Genomic DNA, 27,947 nt, shown 5'->3' on the forward strand with positions numbered 1-27,947 from the left:
AAAGGAAAGACTGTCTGGAATACACGCTGTTTCCCTCGTTTCTATTTTCTGTGGGACAATTGTTTGCTTGTTTCTGTCCGCCACCCTCCCATCATCCCTCACTCCTTCCAAGTCCTCAATCAAGTCTTGGCACACGCCCTTTAGAATAGTTTTTGATTTGGAGCCTGACGTGATTTATTGACGGTTTCTTAATGTTCAACTGCAGAATTGAATTTCTGAAATATCTGCAAAGCCAAGTATTTACCATAATAGTTTAATTGCTGCGTCCCCTCCTTCTCTGAGCTGTCTTCATGTAGACAGTGTCCTCGGGGATTTTTCCGCCTGTACATCTGGAATAATGTCCAGAGCTAACCCACTTCTTCCCCACTCTCCTCTTCACCCTCCAGCTCTTGCTCCCCTCCACCCACCCACCCAAAACTACCCAATCGACCGGTGCTGCGTACTGTCTTCTCTTTCAGGGTGTATTTCCTTTGTGTCCACGGAGGAAACTGAATCCAGAGGCACACTGACTTGTTGACCCTCACTTGGCTTGGAGTGGTGACCAGCTGAGTGAAGTGTGTTTCTGTTGTGTGTAGCTGCAGATACTTTCAATGTGTGTGTGTATTATTTCCCCCTGGTTTGTCATTAGGTTGCTGTAATTCATGGGGTCTCCACGCATTGCAAACATTTTCAGCGATGCCTGCTCATGTCTAACTAACTTTATTGCTGCCTGGAGTGGGTTTCTTTTTGCCCCTCCTCCTTCTTCTCGCTGGAGTTTAGAAGAAGGGAGGGAGGGAGGGGGAGGTTGACCAATTGCCAGCAGCTGTTGCTCATTTCACAATGGTCCCGCCCATACAGTGCTGAGGCTGGCAGTGCAGCCACTCCACACACTAGATGAGTAGAGGAGCTCTCTCAACTTAGAGGAATATGTCTACACTGCTGTGAGAACCATGAAGGAGACGCAGCAGAGACAACAGGACACAGAGGATCTTCTGCAGGTGAGGCTGTCCATATTTGATATGTGTGTATATATTTATATATTTATTTATTTATATTTGAAGAGACTCTGTTAGAACAGTGAGAGGAAGTTGAAACGACATACATTTTATCACATTTAATCAGGAGTTTGTTTTTAAGTCGAGAACTGTCAAGGCTGCTTAAAGTTTAAAAAGGAATAGAAAAAAGGACAACTGGGTTTCTGACATGACCGTTATCAGACTTTATCACCAGATCACTGAAACACATTCTTTCCATTCCCCATTTTAGCCTCAGACAGGAGTACACACTCCCACAAGCCTGGTGCCACACAATTATCACTGCCTTACTTTTAGAGAAGTTTGTGAGCAGAGTTTATTACTCTGCTCACAAAGAAGTGAGAAGTAGAGAGGGGAGGAGGTGTTTAGTGCTTCAGCTTGTGATGCAGAAACCTCTTGAGATGTTCATTTGACCACCACAGGATAGGAAAGCCACTTCCTGTCAACGTTCTGGCTTCCTGTGTTTGTCGTCTGGCAGCAGCTGCAGCTGGCTGCAATTTCGTTTGACTTTGCAGAGGTTCCACTTTTTGTCTCTTTAGAGAGTAGATCAGAAGGTAAATGAAAGCTTGTTGTAAAAGGATATGAAGATTGTGACCTCTGCGCATTGTGTTCAGAGGCATAAGCAAAGGTTTCATTAAAAAGGGATTACTGTGTTGACGCTGAAAGATAAAGAGTGGAACCCAGATCCTCATGTGGGTTAATTAAATCCCCCCTCCCTCTCTCTCTCACACACACACACACACACATCCTGCCTACTATTTCCTTGTCAACCAGACGAAACAAAAAAACTTGCCCTGACCTGGGCAGCATCTTCCTCCTCCAATCAATCTTTTCCTTTGCAGGCGGAGCAGCACCAGGCAGGGCAAGGGGTGGAGTTGCACTCGCCATGATGAGGATGGCGCTGCAGAGGAAGCTGGTTCTGGCTGTGTTCACCATCATCTCCCTGCTGTGCGTCTACATCCTGTGCTTGAACCTGGATTGGCCTTCCTGGTCCATCCAGCCTCACTTGCGGATGAGCGGGTGAGTGACAACCATACACTCCTTTAATTATTCACATTTAAACGAGCATATGCATCATAATATTAAACTTATCCAGGTGGACATTAAAAGTGATGCAAACACAAAACAACATTACACAATAGAAGATTACTGTAGGCAGTTACAGCAGCAATAAAAATTTAGCAGGACAAGATGATACAAAATGAGACCGGAAATTCAAATATTCATAATAAAGAATATATGCATATAGATGGCTGCTGTGTGTGGAGGAAAGTATCACACACATGACAACCATCTGCTTTGTGTCTCACTGTGGTCATTTTGTATCTCCTGGTGATCAGTTTGTATCTGTGTGGTAGTTTTGTTGCTTTTTGTGGTTGTTTATGTGTGTCTTTGTAGTTGTTTTGTGCCTCTGTGTGGCTGTTTTGTGTCTTCGTGGTCATTTTTGTGTCCAAATCACCACGATTTGGTGCCTTTGTGGTTGTCATGGTCTGTTTTTTGATCACTTTGTATTCTTGCACTTTCTGTGCATCTCTCTGTCGTCATTTTGTGTCTCTTCTGTATGTTGTTGTAGCTCTTTTTGTACTTTTTAACAGAGTTTTGTGACTCTGATACATTATATATATATTGACCCTTCACATGGACGTGGCACAGTCTCTTGTCCCTCGGCCTGTTCCATCCATGACACTAAGTGACAAGTATAAGAAACAAATAAAGGCCCACAATCTTTGGACCTATTTAATGACTGAGCTTGGAATTGAGCAGTTGTCCATTAAAATTGGTGTAATACACCTTTAAATATGTGCAGAAAAATTCACTGAATTCAAGATTTTAAAATTAAACCGCCTCTTATTTCGCTTGACGTCGCCATGATGATGCACAGAGGACAGTTATGAGTGTCTATACAAACTGTCAGTGTCCGTTTAGAAAAATACTGCCACTTCCTGGCACAGGTCAGATAGAGCAGAGGAACAGGATGGGGTTAAACTTTTAGATCATGAGTGCTATGAAGAGTTTTTTTGTAAGCGGCACTTACTGCCGCCCCCCCTCCAGTTGTATCATTGTGGTTTCAACAAAGGAGCCACACAGCACTCCGGCTGCACTAATGAAAAAAATCCCCTGGAGTTATTTGACTGGAGGTGGTCTCTCTTATACACGTATGTGAGATGTAAGCTTTGTTACAGCGGGCAGCACTCCAGACGCTCCACATAAGATGCATTCAAGTGCAGGAGCAAAAGAGATGATAAGAGAGGCGGCTTGTTTCTCACGTGTCTGTTTCACACACTGAATGGAGACACTCAAAGTATGAAAATATGAACATCTGTGTTCATATTTCATAACACAATGAACAAGGACACCAGTAGATGAAGAGATGAGTGTGTTGTATTGTGTTCCTGTGTATTTAATGTGGTCAGCGTGTCTGTTAAGACACTTTGTGATCACTTAATGTTCTTTTGTGTATCCTTGAAGTCTATTTTGGGTTGTTTTGCGTGTCTTTGCAGTAAATTTGTGTATTGCTGTGGTCATTTTGTCTCTATTCGTGGTTGTTTTATGTCTCTTTTTGTGTCTTTGTGGTCATTTTGGTTCTCTGTCATCATATTGTGTGTCTGTAGTGGTTTTCTATCTCCCCTCTGTGTTTTTGTGGTTGTTTTGAGTGTGACCATTTTGTATGTTGTTGACTCATCTCTGTAGTTGTTTTGCACGTTTTAACAGAGTCCTGTGACTCTGACACATAAAATATTAACCCTTTATAAGAAGGAACTGTCTCTGGCCTCTGGGCCCGTTCTATCTATGACACTAGTATTTTATCTGTGCGCCTGTGTGCCATATAATCTGGTTATGTTTTCTAAGCATTTGAAGGCAACATCCAAACAGATTGTGTTTTAACTGACCTCCTTCTCTGCCAGTCAACCCTGGTAACATCAAACGCACTCTTGTTTCAGCTGCTTTATTACATTTATACCTTGTTAGCTGTTTTATGAGGTTTTCTTACTGCCAACAGCACCATCTGTTGTCAGTCTAATAAAAAAAAATCAGCCAATCAGAGAGGAGGAGTGCGCTACAGATACCTGTAATGAAAACACAGTCCACAGCACTAACATTTTTTATGTTTATCACTAAAACGACATGTAAGATGGGAAATAGGTTTTTATTAATGTAATTAAACATGTTGCACTACTCCTTTAAGAAGGTTCATGGCCTGATGTTTTCCACAGTAGCCCAGGAGACACAGAGGAGCTGTCTAACACCGGATCGAGGACGCACCTACCCCCAACCCACACCTCTCACCCAGACAGACCCACAGCTTTAAAACCTACCACTGAACTGCAACTACAAAAGGCACAAAAACTCTTTCTGAAGTCCACCTCCAGGCCTGACGCTGACCGGACCTGTACTAGAGGGCCCACGGTGCGGCCAACGCAGTCAGCCAGACCCTCAGAGCCTGCTTTCATCGGAGACACCTACACAAGCGAGGACATCCCTCCACAGACGGTGAGTTTGTCTGACCTTTTAGTCAAATAATAGCGCGTTACTGAGAAACAAAGCAGCAGGTGGTCATAAATATGTGCATCATATGTGGTTAATCATCTGTGGAGGGATCAGGTTGTCACACATCTGAGCTGGAGATGCTGTCATGGGGCAGCTGCACTGGGTGTGTCTGTAAATGTTTAGTCATGTCTACTTCTTTGCTCCATTTTTCCACCAATAAAGGCAGAAAACATCATTTGTTCGTGTGTGTGTAAATAATCAGAATCAGCAAAACATTATTAATCCCAGGAGATTGCTTAAATAATAATAATATCTCCAGTGGCCCTCTTGTTGTTAGCTCTGCTCTTATAGTTCTAGGTAATTGCCCTCAAGTGAGAGTCCCAGTGGTGTGAAACTAATGATGTTGGATATGTAACACAGTTTGTGCGTGTGAGTCTGATAATGTGTGTTTCTGCATGTGGTTTGATAACGACACTAGCTGTGTTATCTGCTTCCCGCAGGACTGCTCAGACAGTGTCCGAGGTCGGGTGGGAAAAACTGAATTTGGAGGTCAGTTTGTGGAAAATATTCCAGTCCTGCAGGCGGCCAGACATGTAACTTCTGAAGAGTACCAGCGTCTGAGCTGGTACCCAGGAGCACATGGCTGGGAAGGGCTCGAGTATCAGAGTGAGTCTTTTTGTTGTCTTCATTTCTACTGTGTTTTTGAATTTTTATTGTTTTTATTTTAACCCTAACCTTTTAGTTTTAGCATTTATTTTACTCTATTTTAACTTTAATCCTTAACCCCAACCCATTATTTTTGTTTTGTTTTCACAGTGACATCATTTTTTCCCCATATTTTCCAGTTAGCATCTTGGTTCTGTAAATAGCCACTCATACACATAGCATTGTGCACCCCCTATGTGTTACATGCACATTCAAATTAGCCTGTGAACACTGTATATCGGGTTGCATCCCAAATGTAGAGCTGTAGGGACATGACGGGACATGACGGGACAAACAGTCTGTATGACATGCAGAGACAGAGGAACTGCAACTGTTGTACAGTACTGTAGACGTAACCAGATAAGATGCTGCAGGAAGCATTGTGATAATTTGATTAGGCAGACCATGGGTCTCATCACATCTAAGTTGATCATAGCGCTGGCTTCCTGTCACATGCCCTGCTTCTTAAATCACAGATTAATTCAGCTTTTCTGCGTCAACAGTGCTGGTGGAAACTCTGTCTGTCCTCAACTCTTCTGCAAACTGGCAGATGTTGGATGACTGGGAATCTCGCAGCAATAAATCGGAGTGTCGCCGCTGTGCTGTGGTCGGTAACGGAGGGATCCTGAAGGACTCGCAGAAAGGGAAAGAGATCGACAGCCATCATTATGTCTTCAGGTAGATTCTGACCTCTAATCTTATATGAAGACTTTAATCTTCGTGTGTGTTTGCAGTGCTGACTGATAGATTAAAGGATCAGAACTCTTCTTTGTTCATGTTTGTGTCTTTATGTGCGATCTTCAGGACCAACGGTGCAATCACTAAGGGCTTTGAGCAGGACGTGGGGTCTCGTACCACCCACTACACCTTCTCCACCAACACATTAATGAACTCCATCAGGAGCTACGCTGGCGTCGGGTATCGAGGACCCCCTGTGTCAAAGGTATGACAAAAAGAAACGAAAGCTTTTCCTCATTTAATGGTACAATCGAGACCTTTAAGAGTCACGCTCTGCTGTTCAACCAACAGGAAACGCGATACATTTTCCTGCCGGATCATGACCGGGATTACCTGCTGATGAAGGCAGCAGCGACGCACACTCCTGTCGAGAGAGGACCCGAGCGAGGCAAAGAGTGAGCCACACTTTGGAGGCTTCAGGCGTCTCAAGACACTCTCACTAACCTTTATGTGCCATTTCCTCCACAGTCCATCAGTGTACTTTGGAAAGGATGTGTCAGCAGTAAAGTTGAAGATGTACCACCCGGATTTTGTCCGATACCTCAGAAACAGGTGAGTGAAGCGGAAAATCCTCCAATTTGAAAGAGAGCCATGATGTCTCTTCCCATACTGGCTTCTCTTCGTATCCTGTAAATGATCTCTAAGTGACCACTGAATCCTGTCCGGAGTCTCCGTCTGCTTCCAGCAGAGGCTCCAGGCCAGTCAAGGGCCTCCAAGGGCCGCAAAACTTTAAACTACAGCAGTGGCAATAGACAACAAGACAGGAGGCTTCTGTGGTCTATTCATGTTCAACTTTAATTTTTTTGTCTCTTTTAAACCACTCCACATTTTCTCAGATTCCTTCGATCGAACACTCTGAAAACCAAATATAAAAACATCTACCGTCCATCAACGGGTGCCGTGATGCTCCTGGCTGCTCTGCACACCTGCGACCAGGTAGGATCCTTCACCAATGAGCACAATATTCCTGTCAGTCAGCTGTTTATTTACGGGACAGGACTGCACTTGCCCGATAGCGTGCGATATGTTTTGACTGCAGCAGGAGCAGTTTTTTTGTGGCTTTGATTAGCAGGCGATAGTTTCTTTCTCACTGTGGGAAAACACACATGAATTTTGGCATCATCTTTCACAGTGCAGCTGTGTATGATTTATTTACCAACTCATCCATGAAGTCTAGAACCTGTTTTCCAACCTGAAATGTAACAAGGGGGGTCAAATCAAAACATGAAGGATGAGGGCTCATTTTTTTGTTTCTCTGTTTTTTCCACGGCTGATGAAGGTGAGCGCGTACGGCTTCATTACCCCGGACTACAAGAACTACTCTGACCACTACTACGACATCAGCTACCACCCGGTTGGCTTCTTCATCAACCACGACCTACGCATGGAATTGACTCTCTGGCAGCAGCTGCACCAGGCGGGCCTCATACGCCTCTACACGCGTCACTGAAACGAGGGAAATGACATCACCATGTCTGCACATGAGTCGCCACTGTGGTCAGAAATGACTCTCTGAACTTGAGCAAACAGAAGCAGGTGTTCTCTTTCCATGAAGAAAAAACATGGATTAGTATTTTTTGTTGTTGTTGTTTCTTTAAATGACAGTGATTGTTCAAGATGGAATTTGTATTTATCAAACAACTTCTATTTATCTTGGAAAGCAATAGTTTTGGTGATCTGTAGGTGGAAACGGGTGCAGCCAGCACTTCAGCAACACTGAAGCTACTAGGTAAGGTGGCTGAGAAGGGCCACACAAATGAAAAAAATCCACAAGACAAATGTAAAAACCTGACAACGGTAGTTAGTCGTAACACAAGTTAGCCCCACAACGGACGCCAAAGTCCCCAAAGCCCAACATTAGCAGAGTGCATTGTTTATTTGTAACACATAGCAACAGTATTAATTGTCTGCAAGTGAACAACTTTTCACTTATCACAACACAAAATTTCTCTTCAGTCACTTTGCCGAATCCACAAGTGTGAACTTCAGGCATTTGTGTTTCATCTTTTTGTGTTTGTGGGTTTCGAATGTCCTTGGCTGGAAATAGCTATTTCCCTTTGCTCTATCTGTCTATGTCAGCCACTTCCGTTAATGGCCTTTCTGTTTTTCTGGCTTGTGTCTTATAGTGCAGCTGAGAATCCGTATTTTAGGAAACCTAGGTCAACCTTGAGGCGTCATGAGTACAGACAGATCACCTGTCAGAGATCTTGAAGCCATTCAAGTGTATCTAACTACTTTAGAAGGAGATAATGTGATAGACAGTCATCCAAGCAGTTATTTAAACCTGAAGATCACCAAAATTTCCTGGGAGGACCTCAGAGTGTATCGTTCAAATCAGTGTCTGGCAGAGTTTCTAGTTGAGTGACACGATGTGCTGACAAGGGACCAGACTGCCAATTGCCACTTGCTCAAAATATCCACACCCTAAATAGATGGTCAGAGCACTGCTGGCAGTGACCAAGGTCTATATTGACTGGTATTGTTTGCTATCCTTAGTGTTTAACTGAAAGAAAACCCCTCTGACTGTGACTTTAAAACTGTGTGGCTCAAATATTTGAAGCTAAAAATGTGTTTATTTTAAGAAAACTAACTTATTTGTATTTTTTATTTTGGTGCTTTCTTTAAGCACAAAAACTTGCTCCCACACTGTGATCATATGTACACTGTGTGCTCGGTTGGACTTTTCAGTGCCTTTAATGTGAAACACTAGTTTAAGTATTGTGATATGTTTCCACAGCAACGCAAATCGGTGGCCTTTTTCTCCTTGTTTGGCTTTTGGAAGGTGGTCTCCGGGGACCGGTCCAGTGGAATCTGCTTCTTTGTTCGGCTTACCTGGAGCGGTCAGAGTTACTGTTGTTGCCTTTCATATGAGGTGCCTTGTTAAATTTATTTGATCATAAGCGGCAAACGCAGCATACTGTAGATCTGAAGTGGAAGAAACTGTCACAAATCAGGGAATAAGTATATGAAATAAACTTTCTGTGTAATGTTGATCAGTGTCATATTCAAAGAAAGATCTTTTTTTATAGTGCAATTTTATTATTTTTTTGTTTTTAATTCTAAAGTAAACTGTGATTTTTATCTCAGTGGTGTGTTTGTAATTCTTTCTCAAAGCCTTTTTTTAAATAATATGTTATACGTATTTTAGTCTCTCTTATCTTTAAATCTCTTCTGTGAAAACACACAAATGAAAAGCATCACCCCGGTTCCGTCTCCATCTTTATGTGTGCTGCGAGTCGGCGAGGCAGTGAGGATACACAGAGCCAGATGTGTGTGATGAGGTGTGGTTAGGGTGGGGGCTGCATTTGGGAGTAACCAGGCCATGATGACTCAGGCTACACAGCATTGCCACAATTAGAGGCAGAGAGATGTTACAAGTTACATGGACAGTACACGCTCACAGAACTTTATCAGGAAAACATGTAATTTATGCAAAATAGTTCTAAGCTTTATGTCATGGGCTAAAAAAAAACATTAGGCTACCTCTTATGTAATGCTAATGATGTTTTTATTTATGTGAATACTTTTTATTTGTGTTTTACTGTCTTTAATTTATTGTATTATTTATTGTTTATATCTATTTTGTGCTTGTTATGTACTTGCATACAGTTTTTGCTGTCAAACCTGAGGCAAATGAAAAAAGGTGTCTGTTCAGATGCCTGATTAAAATACAGTAGACGCTTGTGACTCGTATAAAAGGAAGAAAGCACTTATATTAATTAATCTGTTAGGAGCTGTGTCTAAAAATGTAAGGAAAGGGTTAATGATATACTTGAAAAGCACGGGTTTATTTAATCGTATTTAATTTACGTAAAGGATTCCCTCTGACTATTTTCGACGTTCACACTATAGTCCGGTAGGTGGCGGTGAATGCACCTTAAATTGGTTGCCAACCGCACGCTAAATTCCTAAAAGAAGAAGAAGAAGAACAAAAGAAAAAAAAAGCTGTCTGTGCAGGCTGTGCAGATGCCTGGTTAAAATACAGTTGGCGCCTGTGACTCGTATAAAATTATATGCGCCGATTTGTTTGAGTCAATGCAATGTGCAGCTGTTATTATCTTGCATTGATCATTTTTGCAGAAATATTGAGTATATAGTGTGAGGCGATCGATTATGCGCAGGTCTGCGCAGTTTGTTTTAAAGAATAGAACACGTGTGGGACAATGAACGCAGTGGATAATCTCCAACAGCACCGAACTGAAACTCCCTTTGAGGAGAAGCGGGACATAAAACGGCTCCCTGTTGTTGTCAACCAAACTGGTAAGAATATTCGCTTATTTAATGAGCTTCTGCAGGAGGAAAATGCTAACTGCTAGCTTGTTTTTACGAGTGCATAAAAAGTAGCGCTTTGCAAAAGAACGATGCTTCTTATTATCTGTTTATTTTTGATCACACAAATACCAAAAAATATGTTTGATTAATAATGTTGTTAACATTGATTTGATGACGGAATGAAAAAAGCGGAACTTAACGACGAGGGTACAATGCAGCATCCGGGCGATTTACAGCGCGCACAAAACAAAGACAGCTGTCGTAAATTATCCAGGCACCAGGCGTTTCCCTGTCAATAACACATTAAGCATAGGTAGCACTAAACACACGTAAAACAACTGTGTGCCTCTTCTAGGACTTGTTTACAGTTTCAGGAGCCTGAATGGTGTTAAATGTATTTTTAATGGTCTTAAAAATGCTAAGAGTTAAAGAAAAGCTTACTGTTGAACTAAAAACAGCGGCTTTGAAGAAACTGACAGGTAAGTTTGTTAATATGTAGCTGAAAAGGGTTGGGCTGAAGAGGTCTTATATTCAGAACAATACAGTACTTTAACCCAAACCCTAATATATCTACATGTGTGTTTCAGTATTACCTGCAGATGTCCAGCAGCTTTTGGTGATTAAAGAAGAGGATCTCTGTGGATGGAGCCCCAGTGTGGATCAGCAGGAAACAGAGGCCCTTTGCATTAAAGAGGAGCAGGAGGAAGTCTGGACTAGTCTGAAGGAAGAGCAGCTTAATGGGAAGGAGAAGGTTTATGTCACCAAGTTCACACTTGCTGCTGATAAACAGAAACCTCAGTCAAGACCTCAAGACAACACAGAGACAGAGCCTCCAAGCAGCAGCTCAGCTAAGGAGATAAAAATAGAACCTGATGACTGTGGAGGACCAGAACCAGCCAGGAACCCAGATCATTTACAACTAGATATAGATAAAAATGCTTCAGAGTCTTCTGAGACTGAAGACAGTAATGATGACAATGATGATTGGCAGGAACCTGTGTCAGATTCTGGACCAGATACTGAAGAAGACAGGAATAGCTGGAAGGACACTAGGTCACCTGGATCAGGTGTAATTACAGATGTGGGATGTACCACTGCTGAAAAACCATTAAGCTGCTCTTCGAGCTGTTTGGTTAATAAGAAATGTTTTACACTAGATCCACAGATGAGAGTCCACACAGGAAAGAGAAAATTTGGACATGCTGATGGTGGGAAAGGATTTAGACTGCATTACAATCTGAAGACACACAGGAAAGTCACAAAAGGACAGAAATCATATGTGTGTGGTGTATGCAGTAAAAGATTCACACGACAAGGAGATCTGAAGCGACACATTAGGGTCCACACAGGAGAGAAGCCATTTTGTTGTAGCATTTGCGCTAAAAAATTTAAACAACAGGGTGTTTTGAAGAGTCACATGAGAATTCACACTGGCGAGAAACCATTTGGGTGTGGTGTTTGTGGAAAAAAATTCATACATCAGTCTAATCTCAAGTCGCATGCCAGAGTCCACACAGGAGAGAAACCATTCCTTTGTGGTATCTGTGGTAAAAGATTTACAGAGCAGGGAAGTTTGAAAAGACACACGGGTATCCACACGGGAGATAAACCGTTCGATTGCAGCTTTTGTAGTAAAAAATTCAGTCGGAAGACACATTTTAAAACACACATGACAGTCCACACAGGGGAGAAGCCTTTTGAATGTGGGTTTTGTGGTAAAAGCTTTAGTCAGAAGACACATTATAAAATACACTCAAGAGTCCACACAGGAGAGCAGCCTTTTGGTTGTGACGCCTGCGGAAAAAGATTTCGACTTAAGTATAACCTTCAGAGACACATGAGGGCTCACACAGGAGAAAAACCGTACAGTTGTGATGTTTGTGGTGAAAGATTTACTGAACAGGGAAGCCTTAAGAGACACACTGGAGTCCACACAGGAGAGAAACCATTCAGTTGTCACAATTGTGGAAAGACGTTTAGTCGCAATTCACATCTGAAGAGACACATGAGAGTCCACACAGGAGAGAGGCCGTTTGAATGCGATGTTTGTGGTGAAAGATTTACAGATCAGGGCGTCCTTAATGGTCACATCAGACTGCACACAGGCGAGAAACCATTTGGTTGTGAGACTTGTGGAAAGAGGTTTAGACATATGTATTCACTCAGAAGGCACACGAGTGTCCACACGGGAGAGAAGCGTTTTTCCTGTGAACTTTGTGGTGAAAGATTTACACGGCAGGGAAATCTGAAGAGACACATGAAACTTCACACCTGATCAATGTTGGATATTAAAGTTGAGCAGCTTTTTCCCCCACATCAGAACATCCACATGCAGAATCACTTGAGGAGTGTCTAGAGGTGACTGTACTATCCCACTTAGAAAAAGTGCTTTTAGTCAGTCAGCTTTCTCTGTCAAAGGCTCTCAGGAATGGAACAAGGCAAGGCAAGGTTTATTTATATAGCACCATTCATACACAAAGCAATCCAGGGTGCTTTACATAGAATGAAATCACAGAATAAAATGACAGTTCCTGTCTATAACAGAGAACAATGTGCGAGCATTGTTGCTGTTCCTATCGACCTCTGAGGAAATAGGATTGTCTTGCATTTTTCAGTTCCTGGTTGTAGTTATGTAGGCTCTCTTTGTAAATGTTATAATCAACCTGGAGTTTAGTTTTTCTCCATCTGCGTTGTGCCTGTCTGCAGACTTTTTTTTTTTAGCTTTAACCAGTGTGGCATTTCTCCAAGTTGACTTTTTCCTTCCTGACAGAACTTTGGTTCAGATTGGGGCAATTGAATCAATAACAGTCATAACTTTGGAACTGACACTGTTTACAAGGTCATCAACAGGAGCTGTGGGCAGGGTTGGTGACAGTACAAAAGCCTGTGTGAACAGTGCACAGGTGTTATCATTAATATGACACTTTCTGATCACCTTTCCTTTTACCTTGTTGGGATTAGCAGGGGTGGTCCTTTTAAACGCAACACAGTAATGATCAGAAAGAACAACATCAGTCACCACAACCTCAGAGATGTTCAGACCTTAGGAAATAACTAGATCCAGTATATGTCCCTTGTTATGTGTTGAGTCTGTTACATGCTGTGAAAGCCCAAAGTTATCCAGGATGTTAAAGAGTTCTTTAGCACTTCCATCATTAGGATTAACATGAATGTTAAAGTCACCCACAAGACAACACAATCAAAGTCAATGCACATAATAGACATTTTTTTGGTTAATTCTGGCATGTTACAGATGTTCTGTTTTAATATACACTGTCCTGCTAAATAAATCAATCAATCAATTTAGACCATCTAATTATGTTCACAGATACGGTCCCTCCAAAAGTATTGGAAAAGTGAGGCCAATTCCTTTATTTTTGTTATAGACTGAAAACTGGCAGTATGTGATGCGATGATCACTAAGGCACAGCAGGCTTGTACAGGTGTCAGATCAGTGGAGACGTGCCAAAGACTGATTTACAATTAAGGATTTATGATTCATAGGAGCTGCATGCTAATTGGTTTCATGCTGCTACTCACAAAGGTCTTTAAGGGGGCTGGAGCCTAAAAATGAGTGAGAGGTGGAGTACACCCTGGACATGTCGCCATATCAACATAGATTCATCATCAATCATTTTTTTGTTCTTTAAATTGTCAACACTTGTTATTCCAATTCCCGACTGAAGTTGGCAGTAGCAAGTTGTTTTCGGTTTAATAAAGCCAGTAGAAGAAGAATGATAACGGTTCATTTGTCAAAAAAGAAAAAGGTTCAGTTGTTTGAAAATGATGTATATGTGTACATGTTTATGCATTTGGTTGATAAAGTGGAAAAAGACGTGAAACCTATGTTAAATGCATAGACCGTGTTGGAGATACCAGTCGAAGGTGTCCATGTAGATGCCTGTTCAAAATACAGCGGAAGTCAATAATAACATAATTTACAAAATGTTAGAGAAGCGCTCTGTTTGACTATGTATCTGTCTCACCCCCGGTGAAGCAGTCTGTTTCAAAGACGGGTGCGAACACCGTGAACGAAGTGGATTTTGTACACCAGCCCCTAACTATAAGTCTGCTTTCTGAAGAGAAACCGGACATTAAACGCCTCATTGTTCGTCAGCCACAAGATGTTGACACGAACCAAACCGGTAAGAATAAACATCTCATTTAATGTAAAGCAGGCCATGTTGTCGAGCTTAATCCTAAGAAGAATCTTTATTTCATTTTTTTATTAATTCTACTCGTTTAATGAATGTCAACGCTGATTCGGTCCAAAACCTGTTGATAATGTTAACCGAGTGAAAGAGGCGGAACTTACCGGCCCGACACAGTGCAGCACACGGACGGTTTACAGGGCACACAAAACAGAGACCGTCCCCTAGCATGAATTTGTTGTGGTTATCGTACAAAAAAAAATCACTGTTTGTCAATGTCATTACATTGTTACCAAAATGTATTTTACTAGGTAAACAAAAAACAAATTTGCAAAGTGCACTGACCGAGTAATTTAAAGCTATAAAGTAAGCAAGCAGCATTGCGGGCCCTCGCACACCTTGCGATCCGCGGGGCCATCGCTGCCTTCTCTCCTATGCTCTTGTCTCTTATACTCTCCTGTCCTATGCTCTCCTCTCCTCTCATTTCCAGAAACGTACAACAAACACATGTTTACAAGAGAAAGTTCCTGTTGCCAGTAGGTGGCGCTGTGACGGTATCAACCTATTAGCATATATATCGGTTCAGACTCGGGTCCATAGCAGTACTGTAAGACTTTGTCCACATTGCATAAAGTATGTTGGTGGTACTGCAGAAAATACAGCTAGTTCCTTTGGCGAATGGTTAACCGGCCACACCGCTTTTGAAAGAGTTTTGGAATGCGTCTATTCCCTATGGTGTCCTGAGTGGACACAGTGAATTTCAGCTCAATTGGATGAAGTATACGAGGCGTGAAAAGTTTTGTCGGAGGGTCAATTAACAAAAATGACCAAAAAAATCAAAATGGCGGACTTTCTGTTGGGTTTGGAGGGGGGGTCGAAGAAACTTTTTTGTGCGTCTGGAGGTGATACATATGTGTGCCAATTTTCATGAGCCTACTCAAAACAGGCCAGAGGGACAGGCAGAAAAACTGATGAAAACACAACATTTTGTGTAACCAGTAGGTGGCGCGCTGTCAAAACCTCAATATTGTTGTATAGATGTGTTTAGGGTCTTAAGCTGGATCCATACTCCGCGAGACAAAGACATTTTCCCCCCCTGCAGACGTTACGCCCACAAAATGACGTCATTTTTTGTCTCTGACCGCCCGCTGATCCGCACTCCTGTGCACAGGGTCCGGGCCGAACTTTGTCTTTCAAGGCTGTGCGGCAACCATGCTGTGATTGGTCGGAATTTATTGTGGGCGTGATGAAAGTGGAGAAGCGCAAGAGCCTCTCCAGGTATATAGGTAGGTGTATAAACAGCACTGATTCAACAGATTTAGATAAGACCATACCGGTTTTGCATGATGAGCAATAAAAGAAAGAAAGAAAGGCAAGTCAGGGTGATTTGTCACCAATAACTCCAGACAGCCGTTCACACATACCAGATGGTGACTGTTATTACCATTCTATATACTCCTACATACCCGGGCATAACAGGCTCGTTAACAATGTCTGTATATCTTTGCTATTGTTACTTTTAATGTCGCATCTTCACAGCTCATCACCGGACAGTTTGAAGTATCGCAGGCACATTGGAACACAGTAGATGTGCAAATGTGGTCATAAAGGCACAAACACTGAATCTTTGCTATTGTTACTTTTAATGTCGCATTTTCACAACTCATCGCCGGACATCTCACGCTGTTGCAGGCACCCTCTCTGTATAATGCCCTCTTGCCATGGCACAAGTCCTTGTGGTGTGTTAAAAACTCAGTAAAGTCTTTCCTTATAGTTTAGTGGGCGGGCCGTATGAGGAGTTCTGCACACACGCGTCTCGCGGAGTATGGTACCTCAGTGCGGAAAAGACCTTTTTTTTGTATCTCTTACCACCCGTGGAGCGCGTTCTCCGCTCTTTGTCTCGCGGAGTATGGATCCAGCTATACTCTGATCATACATGTGACATTTGGTACAGATCAGACAGAAAACACAGAAGTTATAGTGACTTCCTGTTTTCTGTGAAATCGCCAAATTTTGAAGTATGTGAGGCGTAAAAGGTTTTGCAGCAGGGTCAGACATCGCCAAAAATTACCAAAGAAATCAAAATGGCAGACTTCCTGTTGGGTTTGGAGGGGGGGGGGGGCGCACGTTTCGTGCTCGGTCCCTAAAAAAATGAAAAATAATAATCCCTAGGGTTTCAATAGACCTCTTGCACCGTTCGGTGCTCGGGCCCTAATAATCCCTAGGGTTTCCATAGGGCTCTCGCACCATTCGGCCCTAAATATCAAGGCGCAACTAATCAATGAAACGTGTGGCTTAACTTCTGCACATGTTTATCCATGCTGCCCAGTTAGGTGTGTCTACTCACCTGTGCCCTCAGGTGTGCAACCAACACAACACCTCCACAAAAGTGGTAGTTTCTATCTTTTTAATACCTATATGTGGGTTAAATCATTGTATTTAAGTGTTACAGTTATGTGCTGTTATAGAATATATGATGGAGTCACAGTTGCTCATAGTAAATGTGTGTGTGCGTTTCAGTGTTGCCTGCAGATATCCAGCAGGTGTTGTTGATTAAAGAAGAGGTCCCACTTGAACGGAGTCCCACTTTGGACCAGCAGCACTTACACATAAAGGAGGAACTCTGGATAGGTCTGGAAGGGGAGCAGCTTAATGGACAGGAGGAGGAGGCTGATACTACTAGCTTCAGACTCACTGATGTTCCTGTGAAGGGGGAAGAAGATGAAAAGAAACCTCAGTTATCAGAGCTTTCTACTGGAAGCTCAGCCCCACAGATAAAAACAGAATCTGAAGGGGAGGACTGTGGAGGAGCAGAACCAGATAGGAAGCCTGATCCAAACAGTCATTTGCACACTGAAGAAAAGGCTTCAGACTCTTCTGAGACTGAAGTCAGTGAGGGTGAGGATGTTGACTATAACAACTGGAGAGATGCTAGACCTAAAACTAAAGATGGTGACAACATTTGGAAGAAGACCAGGATATCAGAATGTGAAACATTCACACAACAAGACAATCTGAAGACACACAAAAGTGCACAGAAAGGTGAGAAACGATTTGGTTGTGGCATTTGTGGTAACGTATTCACCCGAATGGGAGGACTGAAGACTCACATGGTGGTCCACACAGGAGAGAAACCTTTTGTTTGTAGTGTTTGTGGAACAGGATTCAGACAGCAAGGAAATCTGAACAGACACATGATGGTCCACACAGGAGAGAAACCATTTTGTTGTGATGTGTGTGGAAAAACATTTATACACCAGTCTAATCTGAAGGCACACAGCAGACTTCACACTGGAGAAAAAACGTTTGATTGTGGTTTTTGTGCAAAAAGTTTTAGTCTGAAGGCACATTTTAAGAGACGTGAGCGTTCACGCAGGAGAGAAGCCGTTTTGTTGTGACGTTTGTGAAAAAGGGTTTAGATTTCAGTACACTCTTAAAAGTCACATGAGTGTCCACACGGGAGAGAAACCTTTTTCCTGTGAAGTTTGTGGTAAAAGATTTACAAGACAGGGAATCTGGAAGAGATACATCAGCAATCACACATAAAACAGTGCTGTGGGTTCTGTATTCTACAGTTCTACAGAGGCATTATATATATACACACACACACACATGTATATATATATATATATATATATATATATATATATATATATATATAGTGACCAATTTATTACAGATTTTCAGCTAAAGGTTGAGGTGAGTTTTAAATAGCTATATAGTGTTTATGATGCAAAATATGCCAATATTGTTATTGCTATTGTCTTGCTCATATATTTACATATTTAACTAAATGCAGAGGACATCAAGTCATCTTCAACTTCTTTCCATCGAAATATGTTGAGTAAGCAGTTTAATGTGAAAACATGAGCATTGTTGCACAGAATGCACACAGAATGCGCAGTAATTACCAGTCACTACTGACTTGTTAATATTTCTTTCAGTAGCCTAAGTGTTAAATATATTTTGAACTGAAAGCACCCTCTGGCTTGTGTGTTGACTTATTTACTGATCCCAGTTCTATTTTAGTAGCCCTTCACAGACCTGATCCCGTTTTTAATAAAGAGAAGCTGCCTAAAGCATTCTCTGAAAACACTTCAGTCACCAGCTGTATAGAAAAAAAAAAGAAGTAATCATGTGACTGTGGTTAAAACCATTTTCCTGTTAACCACAATCACATGAACTCACATGTGTTTAGTGACGTAGAACAAAGGCGTCTATGTTGATGCCTGTTCAATTTATAGTGACTGTAGAGGGTGGGCCTCCTGTTAGTATTGTTTGTATCCAGCGGCTATAATTACGATCAATCTTGACAGTATGTATTATACAGTGATCGGTGGTGATCGATACTGCGCAGGACGGTCTCATCTCCAATGAGCGTCGGGTTTGTTTTAAGGAAAAGAACTACGGACAACATGAAGGAAGTGGACTGTCTTCAGCATTACCGAACTAAAAGTCTGCCTTTAGAAGAGAAAAATGACATCAAACGGCTCGGTGTCTGTTGGCGGCAGGACGTTGTTGTCAGCCGAGCTGGTAAGAATAATCACACATTCAAAAGGAAGAGACGGCTAACTGCTAGCATGTTGTAGAAGTGCCTTAAAAACGCACACATAAGAATTTAGTTTTTTTAATCATTTGAATTGGTGCACAAAAATCACAAATCAATTTAGTTAATAACAGTAATATTTCCTATCGTTTGTATTGTTTTTTGATGGAGTGTAAAATGAGGAGGAACTCAGAGGAGTTCAGTGCAGCACCCGGACCATTTACTGCGCGTACAAAACAAGAAAACATCTGTTTGCGTTTCAAATAACACAAAAGAGGCGTTTGGCTGTAATGTAATAAATTGATCATCAAGAGCATGAGTATTTGATCTAAATTAAACGTCTCTCGAACAGGTCAATTTAAATACATGAACTATAGGTTATGAACTTAATTTAATCAAAGCTGAGGTCGTTAAAACTTCACTCAAAATGTAGTTTTCCTCCAAATTAAGTAGTGAGCATCATGGCTAATGAATTTATCATGACACTGACAAAAAAAAAAAACTTGTCTATATAAGTCAACTTAATTGCAGCCTAATACTGAATGTAAGGGCACAGGTGTCTGTGTGTGTTTCAGTGTTGCCTGCAGACATCCAGCAAGTGTTGGTGATTAAAGAAGAGGTTCCATGGAGTCCCAGTCCAGACCAGCAGGGCCCAGAGCCCCTACACATAAAGGAGGAACCGGAGCAACTCTGGACCAGTCAGGAGGAGGCTGATATCGCCAGCTTCACTGCTTCAATGAAGAGTGAAGATTATAAAGAACCAGCGACCACCAGTTCAGCCAAAGAGATAAAAACAGAACCTGATGGAGAGGACTGTGTAGGACCAGAACCAGCCAGGAACCCAGAACTTAGCAGTCAGTTACAACCAAACAGTGATGGAAATGATTCAGATACTGCTGAGACAGAAGTCAGTATTGATGATGATGATGAATGTAATGACGACATTGATATTGAAGAAGGCATTGATGATGACAATGAAGATAGTGAAAGTAATGAGGATGATGACCACGATGATGATGGCGGTGGTGCCGGTGATGATGATGATTGTGATGGATGTGACAATGAGGACAGTGACTGTAAGGGAACTTCTCCAGGGCCAGAAGGCAGTGATGGTGCGTGGAGGAAAACTAGGAAGTCTGACTTTGGCAGTGATGATCATGTTGAAAGAGTTACACAACGAGCTAAAGAAGTGAAACCGTTTGGTTGTGATGTTTGTAGCAAAAGGTTCACAAGACAGGGAAACCTGAAGACTCACATGAAGGTCCACACTGGAGAAAAACCTTTTGCCTGCGAAGCCTGTGGAAAACGATTTATACTTCAGTCTTATCTAAAGTCTCATGTTAAAGTCCACACAGGAGACAAACCGTTCGATTGTGACGTTTGTGGTAAAGTATTCACACGTCAGGGAGGTCTCAAGAGTCACATGACAATCCACACGGGCGAGAAACCGTTCGGTTGTGATGTTTGTGGTAAAAAATTAAAACGACCAGCAGATCTGAAGAGGCACATGAAAATCCACACGGGCGAGAAGCCCTTTAATTGTGACGTTTGCGGAAGAAAATTTGCACGTCGTACCGATGTAAAGTCGCACATGAGGGTTCACATAGGAGAGAAGACACTCAGTTGTGACTTTTGCGGAAAAAAATTTATGCATCGCTCTAATCTCAGATCACACATCAGACTCCACACAGGGGAAAAACCGCTCGAGTGCACTGTTTGTGGAAAAAGATTCAGAAATCAGTCCAATTTTAAAAGACACATGAAAATCCACACAGGAGAGAAGCCATTTGTTTGCGGTGTCTGCGGCGAAAGATTTAGCCGCGGTACGCATGTTTTGAGTCACATGACTGTCCACACTGGAGAGAAGCCGTTTTACTGCGACATGTGTGGCGAAAGGTTTACGAGACATGGAAATCTAAAGAGACACATCAGACAGCACATGTTAGATGGTGTGTAATATATATGGGGAGAGTCTGAGTTTGTTAGAACAATTGCAATAGCAATTTGCACTTTAAAATGTATAAAAAAAGGTTTTTGGTGCTTAAAAATGTTTTTCTGTATTTGCCATAAACATACCTCTCTCTCTCTCTCTCTCTCTCTCTATATATATATATATATATATATATATATATATATATATATATATATATATATATATGTATATGTATATATATATATATATATATATATATATATATATATATATATATATATATATATATAACAACAGTGTCTGTGTGAGCGGATGACTGGAAGAACATGGATGTCCTTTAATTTTATTTTGTACTTAAAAATAACCATTTTCAAAATTGTTCCATTTCCACACCACTAAAAATGTGTATAAATATAAAGACCAATCGTTTGTTTTAATTAAGCTTGTGGACGCCAAAAACAGGCCTCCACTTACATCCGTGTTAAAGTCAGCCAATAATAATTGTGTGAGTGTCAAGGATGTACGTTGACTGCCTTGCTTTTAGAGTCCTGGAAGATCAGTGAAATCAGTATTGTTTTTGATGTGGAGGTTTGTTAATATTAATATAAAATTGTCAAAGTGAAAAAATAAATAGTATTTATATGCGTTTTCAAACAAAACAATATATTTGTAGGCAAATGTTTTCTGTAGTAATGCAAATGATGGTTTTTTAAACTTAGCTGCTTTATATCATGTTTTTCACTTTTCCATAATTTATTAAAAAAACCATTTATTAGCAATTCATAAATTGTCCAGAAAAAAAGAACACTCAGTGTTTTCTTTACATATTACATTAATACTTCCTTAGACAGCAAAAACTGTTTTGAGGAGCTTTTGGTGTATTGTGTAAGTACAGACGGTAATATCCATTCAATCACATGAAGATCCTTAAATATATTTCGTGTCTATGGACGTGTTGCTGTAACAACACAGGTCTGACAAATAGCAGCTGCTTGTACATTTTTTTCTCCAGATGCCTATATAAATACACAATGTATAATAAATATGCAATCAATCAATAAAAGGAAATTGTGTCAAATTCTGTTGCTTTGTCACTGTGCAATATACTAAAGACAATAGAAAAGCAGTAAGGACTGTAAGGCTGAATGTAAACAATATATGCTATAAGGCAGAAAGTGACAGTGGCTAAGAAAAGTGAGTGTAGCTTTGTATATACACCGCTCAAAAACATAAAGGAAACACTAAAATAACACCTCCTAGATTTCATTGAATGAAATATTCCAGTTGAAAATCCTCATTCATTACGTAGTGGAATATGTTGAGAACAAAACAACATAAAAATGATCAATTTAAATCAAAATTATTATCACATGGAGGTCTGGATTTGGACCCATACTCAAAAGAATCTCACAAGAATTTTCCCTCTGGGATAAATAAAGTAATTCTGATTCTGAAAATGAAAGTGGAAAATTACATTACAGGCTGATCCAACTGGAGTGGAAGTAAAGCATCAGTCAACTCCTGCACAGTCTGTGGTGCAACGTGGCATTGGTGGATGGAACGAGACGTGATGACCCAGATGTGCTCGATTGGATTCAGGTCTGGGGAACGGGCAGACCAGTCCATAGCATCAATGCCTTCATCATGCAGTAACTGCTGACACACTTCAGCCACATGAGGCCTAGCATTGTCATCATCAGAAGGAACCCAGGACCCACTGCAACAGCATATGGTCTCACAACGGGTCTGAGGATCTCATCCTGGTACCTAATGGCCTCATCAATCCTCATCATACATGAAATGAGCTCATATCTCTGCAAGCTGTGTCCAAACTTGGCCCCATGACTCCTGAAGTGTTGGTGCAGTTTGGCCACTAGAGGGCGAAGAAGTGCTATCGCATCTCAGCCAAATGTCTGTCTATTGACACAAAACTTAAGCTTAAACAAAGAACAGGCTGTGCAATTTTGATGTGGAAAAGTGATAAACAGCTGAGTAGTGATAAATATGATAGATAATGATTAATGTTTTGTTTGTGTGTAAACTTTCCCTAACTGCAGCTCCTCCTGTATATACATTATAACTGATTAAGAGGGAGATAGGAGCTGCAGTATATATATATATATATATATATGTACGTAATGTGTAACTATAACCAGTTCTCGCAACGAGAGATTCTGTCCCTGCCCGGACACCGTCCTTCCTGATGTGGGTGTGGACGCAGATGACTACACAAATAATGGAGGAGAAGCAACAAAAGTCTACCTCCTGAAAAGAGTTTTAAATTGAAATACATTTACGTTAGTTTTTGATAGCAACTTATAGTTGGCATGCTGTGCCAATATGGGAAATCTATTTGGAAAGAAGAAACAAACTCGAGTCACAGAACAAGACAAAGCGATTTTGGTAAGTGTCAGAGCGAGCTAACATTAGCAAGCTAACTATAATGTTATTTACCTCGACTGTGCACGTTCTGGTCTGTAAACACTGCCAAACTGCTCAAACTAATGTGCTGATTTAACAAAAAACCGTTCCGGAGAGCATACACAAGTGTCTTAACAATATAACTTCAACATTTAATCGGTGTGTGGGAGCTTCTCTTCATTTCGGCATATGGGAAAAAACGTTATTTAATAGTTTTAACATAATTTGTTTATTCTAAAATCATCCACATTCTGGCCTAAGTCAGCTGTTTCACTGACATAACTTATGACTGATGTTTTAATGGCTGTATGGTTGTTGTACTGTATTTGTGTGAAGTATCTGATTGTGATATAAGAATGCCATGTCGCTGTTTCCTCATTGCAGCAACTGAAACAGCAAAGAGATAAACTGAGGCAATATCAAAAGAAGATCAACCAGCAGCTGGAGAAGGAGAGACTTTTAGCCAAGCAGCTGCTGAAGGATGGCAAAAAAGAGTATGTGCTGAATAATGCAAAGTGTCAGTGAGTTAGATGAGAAGATAAGCAGTCACAGAAATCATCACTGTTTCTGGATACACAAGAAATCATGCTTTAGTAGACTCAAATGTTGGGTGGACTTCTTATTCTTGTGATTAAAATGTTTTGCTTCATTAGGCAAAAACAGGTTTTATGGATGATTTGGTGAAATTTTGTATTCTTATCTTATTATTTGATCTGAAGTGATTTGTGTAACTTTTGAATTCACACAGGAAAGCACTCCTCTTGCTGAAGAAAAAGCGCTACCAAGAGCAACTGCTGGACAAGACGGAGAACCAGATTAGCAACCTGGAGCGCATGGTGAGAGCTGGGATGGATAAACTGACACTCAGCTTGTAGCAAAGAGGATTCACCTAAAACTAACCTCCGTCCTCCCTTTTCCTGCTTATTTTAGGTTCAAGACTTGGAGTTTGCCCAGATTGAAAAGAAAGTCATCGACGGGTTGAAAGCTGGAAATGACTGTCTGAAAAAAATGCATGAGGTAAAGTGTCCCAGAGATGGTGTCCCACCTTGTACCTGTGCACAGTAGACTGATTAGTCTGTGTTTTTTTCTTCAAGGTGATGTCTATTGAAGAGGTAGAACGAATTATGGATGAAACCCAAGATGCCATCGAGTACCAAAGGGTGAGTCCTCCATCATCATTAAGAAATACAGGATCATTTATAATTTTACTTTGACAATAAAGCCAAAATAATACGTTTATTCTGAAGTAAAATGTATTTATGCATCATGTCAACACCTACAAAGCTGTTTGGTAGCTTCTTGTTGTTTACTGTGGGGTTTTTTTTGTTTTTCTACAGCAAATAGATGATATGCTGGCTGGTTCTTTGTCACAAGAAGACGAAGACGCTGTGCTAGCAGAGCTGGAGGCCATAACTCAGGTCAGTCAGGTTTTATTCAACTCCTAACATCACATAAGTGGTGCTCCACTACTCATTTTTATTTGGACCCTGACCTATTTCCTTTTTGGTTTTTGGTCTCTCAGGGAGATGTTGAGCTTCCTGACGTGCCTTCAGACAAGCTGCCAGAAGTCCCAGAGGCTACAGAGGACAAACCAGGTTTGTTGAATGCGGTGTTTTCTTTGTCTTGTACAAGCCTGTCCTCATCATGTGTCTGTAATGTGACAATTTGGCTTAGAACTGAAAGTTACAACTAATTTCTGTTTATGATTTGTGTACCATTCTCACTTAAGCCTGTCTGGGTGTAACTTCTAGTATGGAGCAAGTTAAAAAATATGCAACTACTAACCATGGTACTAATAACCGAAGATTGTTGATCACACAATCTTAAAAGTAAAAACAACTATGGCTGTGTGTAAATGCGCACAGTTCCCTCTCTTTGGAGACGTTCCGAGGACGCTGCTGCTGCCTGATGCTGCATACCTCTAGAAAGTAAACCCACTTTAACATCACTGCATACTGTAACATATTGCAATATCATGAATAATCTGACTTAGCTGTGGCCTAGTTTATTAAGTTGCCACTGTTGTGTCATATGTGAAAAAAATTTACGCAACTCTCTTTAAAGTTGCGCTATTGATCGCAAGATTATTTATCTTGCTCACCAAATAAAAACACCAAAGAATGTTAAGACGAGTTGTGCGTGATCGGATATCAGTTCCGACAGTGAGCTGATGGCAGGCTGATGGCCTTATTTGAACTAATAGAAGAGCCCTCCCCTCCATTACTGCATGTGTCGGGACAGAAAGGTGCACTGTGGCCACCCTGCAGTACTGTTTGTGCTCAGATGTTTATGCAATTACGGACTTTCACCATATGGATATGATGAGTGTGCATTGGACAGCAGTATCCCAGGCTCTTAAGTTTATTGCTTTTTTCATGTCATCCATATCCGAAGGGAAAAATGTGGATATAAGTGTGTTGCTTGGCGACAGTCAAAGCTTTCCATGTGTTCACGTGTACCGTGGTTAGTCGGGCTTGGTGCACTTGTTATTATTTTTATGCTAAGACAGCATAAGATTTAAGACCTACTTTTAGTGCAGCTTGTCCATAAGTAAATATATAGACTGGCTAAAGGAGGCCATACTGTCTGTCTCATTAGATCTGTGACTTTTGGGCATTTAATAAGATTTTTTGTCTGACTGGACTTTTTTCTTAGCAGCTGTTGATTCTTTTATAAATTCTGTGTATCTGCTTCAGAGAGGGAACGTCCCAGGAAAAAGTCGGAGCGAGAGATGCTCGCTGCGTAGGAACATGACTGACCTCTATCCGCTGACGTGCTGGCTGCTGAATGCCTTCATTAACCAACAACCACTCAGACACTTTGCTGGAGAACTCTGTGGCAGCAGCCAGTCTCAGATCACTGGGCTTCCTTCATCCCATCCAGCGACGCACGAAGGCAGTCAGTCACCGCAGCGCTCTGCTAAATCGAACCATGAAAACCTGTGAGATCAGATTATTGTGCCTAACCTTTATTTGATTAGTGTTTTAAATACAGTATACTGACTAAATGCACGTGTATGGAAAGTAGTTTTTTTTATTTTAATTATCTTTCTGCTTAAAGTTCCACCTAATTGATGGAGCTTTTTAAATGGCCAGTTCAGCCAAATTACAAAAACTGTATTCACATCATTTTTTGTTCATGTCATTACACTTTTGACTTTAAGAAAAAGGTATGATTGAGAAACACTGACAGTATATAACTATGGATGGAGTGTTGGTGATGTCACCCTTAGGTTTCTGAAACGGTTTTTGAGTCTCTGTGGTTGACCGTCGCCATGTTGGCAGCATCACAGTATCAACTTCTGCCTAAACTCTGACTGAAACAGCTCTTCCATGCAAACAACTAAAATGTTGTTTTTTAATGGTATTTTCTTATATATAATGATGTGCATCCCATAATTTGCTCAGTCACTTTAAGAAGTTTATCACAAAATCTCAGTCTACTGACAGTATGTTTTGTGCTGTTTTTATGTTCAGGCTAACTGAAGTAAATTGAATAAGGATGTTGTCACCTTAAATCCTTTGCAGCATAGGAGGTCAGTGATGAATTGTCTGTCCTTCTTCTTTACTTATTGGCTGGTGAGAGTTCAACTTAAGTGGCTGAACAAGCTATGAGGCCATGAGGTCATTTGGCCCATTTAACATAGGAGTCTATGGAGATTGAGTCGCTTTTGGTGGCAGCCCCCTAGAGGCTGCAGGGTGAACTGCAATTTTTAACATTTGGGCATGGGCTTTGTGTCTCAGCTAAGGAGACATGCATCAAGAAAAACAACAGCCATCAATAATCAGTTGTTCAAGAGTCAAAATGTATCATCTAAAGTCCAGGAAACACACTTTAACATCCACACTAAATTAGACCTTTCTTTCGGAAGAGTATGTCAAATTGGTTTTTTTTGCTCGCTAAAAACTAAATCTGCTCAATGAGGAGAAATCAAATCATAATACACATATAAACAGATATTAAATTTTATAATGTAAATGTTGAGACTTTTTTTATAGCTGAAAGTGAAGAACATGATTGTCTATTTACCATGTAATTTGGGTGAACTTCCCCTTTAAGGCAGCCACAGTCTGTAAACACAGGTCATTCTCTTCGCAGTCTTTGGCGTTCAGGCCCGAGTTCGTTGACACTCCCAACTTTTCCTTCGAACATTTGCATAAGCATCTGTTTCACAAAATATTCTCCGCCTGACCCCTTTTTCGAGCCGCTTAACTAATCTAATTCTGCGTTCCCCTTGTGGATTAGTTCAGTGTCATTGGAGAAAGGGCTAATCATATCATGTGTGGGGCTTACGACAGAGGGCCCAGACAACAGTTGGTAATCTTTTCAAGGTAATAACTTGACAGAACCTGGATCTTTTTAACCCACGAGTATTACCAACGCTGTAATTATTTCACCATGCTTATGCAGATGTTTGTGTTATATTGCGGCGAGAGCGGTGGCCTACATCCATCAGGCTTATGCTTGCGTATCTTTGAAGATCCATTTTAACTAATCTGTAAATCAGTTAATCTCGCAGACACTGATGAGTAATACTGTCGGGCTGTCATTTGAACCGGTCGTCTTAAAATTGTACCTCCTTCTGTACATTCTTTTTACAATAAAAGTGTTTGTTTTTTTAAAACAAATTGTTTTTATTGTTCTCTGTTGAACACAAGGTGGCACCAGAGGAGATGGTT

At 41.0% G+C, this 27,947-nt stretch overlaps 4 protein-coding genes across 6 annotated transcripts; all 4 read left to right on the forward strand.

The window, feature by feature from the left end:
• Nucleotides 1-845: 845 nt before the first annotated feature.
• Nucleotides 846-9,031, forward strand: st6galnac (ST6 (alpha-N-acetyl-neuraminyl-2,3-beta-galactosyl-1,3)-N-acetylgalactosaminide alpha-2,6-sialyltransferase). Of its 2 annotated transcripts, none has more exons than XM_028431801.1 (10): nt 846-977; nt 1,856-2,033; nt 4,229-4,505; nt 5,003-5,168; nt 5,711-5,885; nt 6,012-6,150; nt 6,237-6,340; nt 6,414-6,497; nt 6,782-6,881; nt 7,225-9,031. In XM_028431801.1, the coding sequence occupies exons 2-10, from the start codon at nt 1,900-1,902 to the stop codon at nt 7,393-7,395; spliced, it is 1,350 nt and encodes a 449-aa protein (XP_028287602.1). In that variant the 5' UTR covers nt 846-977; nt 1,856-1,899; the 3' UTR covers nt 7,396-9,031. The 2 variants fall into 2 exon arrangements, with proteins under 2 accessions (XP_028287602.1, XP_028287603.1); XM_028431802.1 differs by having other exon boundaries at nt 4,232-4,505.
• An 896-nt stretch (nt 9,032-9,927) lies between these two features.
• LOC114451848 (gastrula zinc finger protein XlCGF57.1-like) lies at nt 9,928-12,697 on the forward strand. 2 transcript variants are annotated; one of them, XM_028430778.1, is made up of 2 exons: nt 9,928-10,205; nt 10,805-12,697. In XM_028430778.1, exons 1-2 carry the CDS (start codon nt 10,109-10,111, stop codon nt 12,490-12,492), a joined length of 1,785 nt encoding a protein of 594 aa, XP_028286579.1. In that variant the 5' UTR covers nt 9,928-10,108; the 3' UTR covers nt 12,493-12,697. The 2 variants fall into 2 exon arrangements, with proteins under 2 accessions (XP_028286579.1, XP_028286578.1); XM_028430777.1 differs by lacking the exon at nt 9,928-10,205 and adding an exon at nt 10,487-10,696.
• On the forward strand, nt 12,646-20,981 carry LOC114451593 (zinc finger protein 250-like). The gene is made up of 4 exons (XM_028430339.1): nt 12,646-12,660; nt 14,170-14,362; nt 16,889-17,410; nt 19,490-20,981. The coding sequence occupies exons 1-4, from the start codon at nt 12,646-12,648 to the stop codon at nt 20,869-20,871; spliced, it is 2,112 nt and encodes a 703-aa protein (XP_028286140.1). The 3' UTR covers nt 20,872-20,981.
• Nucleotides 20,982-23,037: 2,056 nt separating this feature from the next.
• Nucleotides 23,038-27,896, forward strand: chmp6b (charged multivesicular body protein 6b). The gene is made up of 8 exons (XM_028430787.1): nt 23,038-23,250; nt 23,653-23,762; nt 24,017-24,104; nt 24,199-24,285; nt 24,363-24,428; nt 24,606-24,686; nt 24,791-24,863; nt 25,965-27,896. Exons 1-8 carry the CDS (start codon nt 23,188-23,190, stop codon nt 26,012-26,014), a joined length of 618 nt encoding a protein of 205 aa, XP_028286588.1. The 5' UTR covers nt 23,038-23,187; the 3' UTR covers nt 26,015-27,896.
• The last annotated feature ends 51 nt before the right edge of the window (nt 27,897-27,947 follow it).

This window comes from Parambassis ranga, chromosome 19 (genome assembly GCF_900634625.1).
Source record: "Parambassis ranga chromosome 19, fParRan2.1, whole genome shotgun sequence".
Classification (NCBI taxonomy): domain Eukaryota; kingdom Metazoa; phylum Chordata; class Actinopteri; family Ambassidae; genus Parambassis; species Parambassis ranga.

What these genes read in the sequence shown, in the direction of transcription:
- st6galnac (XM_028431801.1), top strand. Translation starts at nt 1,900, where the DNA reads ATGATGAGGATGGCGCTGCAGAGGAAGCTGGTTCTGGCTGTGTTCACC. An exon ending in CCTCACTTGCGGATGAGCGG is followed by an intron (nt 2,034 to 4,228) that starts GTGAGTGACAAC and finishes TGTTTTCCACAG; the next exon opens with TAGCCCAGGAGACACAGAGG. An exon ending in CTCTGCACACCTGCGACCAG is followed by an intron (nt 6,882 to 7,224) that starts GTAGGATCCTTC and finishes CGGCTGATGAAG; the next exon opens with GTGAGCGCGTACGGCTTCAT.
- LOC114451848 (XM_028430778.1), top strand. Translation starts at nt 10,109, where the DNA reads ATGAACGCAGTGGATAATCTCCAACAGCACCGAACTGAAACTCCCTTT. An exon ending in TGTTGTTGTCAACCAAACTG is followed by an intron (nt 10,206 to 10,804) that starts GTAAGAATATTC and finishes TGTGTGTTTCAG; the next exon opens with TATTACCTGCAGATGTCCAG.
- LOC114451593 (XM_028430339.1), top strand. An exon ending in TGTTGACACGAACCAAACCG is followed by an intron (nt 14,363 to 16,888) that starts GTAAGAATAAAC and finishes TGTGCGTTTCAG; the next exon opens with TGTTGCCTGCAGATATCCAG. An exon ending in ACACAAAAGTGCACAGAAAG is followed by an intron (nt 17,411 to 19,489) that starts GTGAGAAACGAT and finishes TGTGTGTTTCAG; the next exon opens with TGTTGCCTGCAGACATCCAG.
- chmp6b (XM_028430787.1), top strand. Translation starts at nt 23,188, where the DNA reads ATGGGAAATCTATTTGGAAAGAAGAAACAAACTCGAGTCACAGAACAA. An exon ending in GTCTGAAAAAAATGCATGAG is followed by an intron (nt 24,286 to 24,362) that starts GTAAAGTGTCCC and finishes TTTTTCTTCAAG; the next exon opens with GTGATGTCTATTGAAGAGGT. An exon ending in AGCTGGAGGCCATAACTCAG is followed by an intron (nt 24,687 to 24,790) that starts GTCAGTCAGGTT and finishes TTGGTCTCTCAG; the next exon opens with GGAGATGTTGAGCTTCCTGA.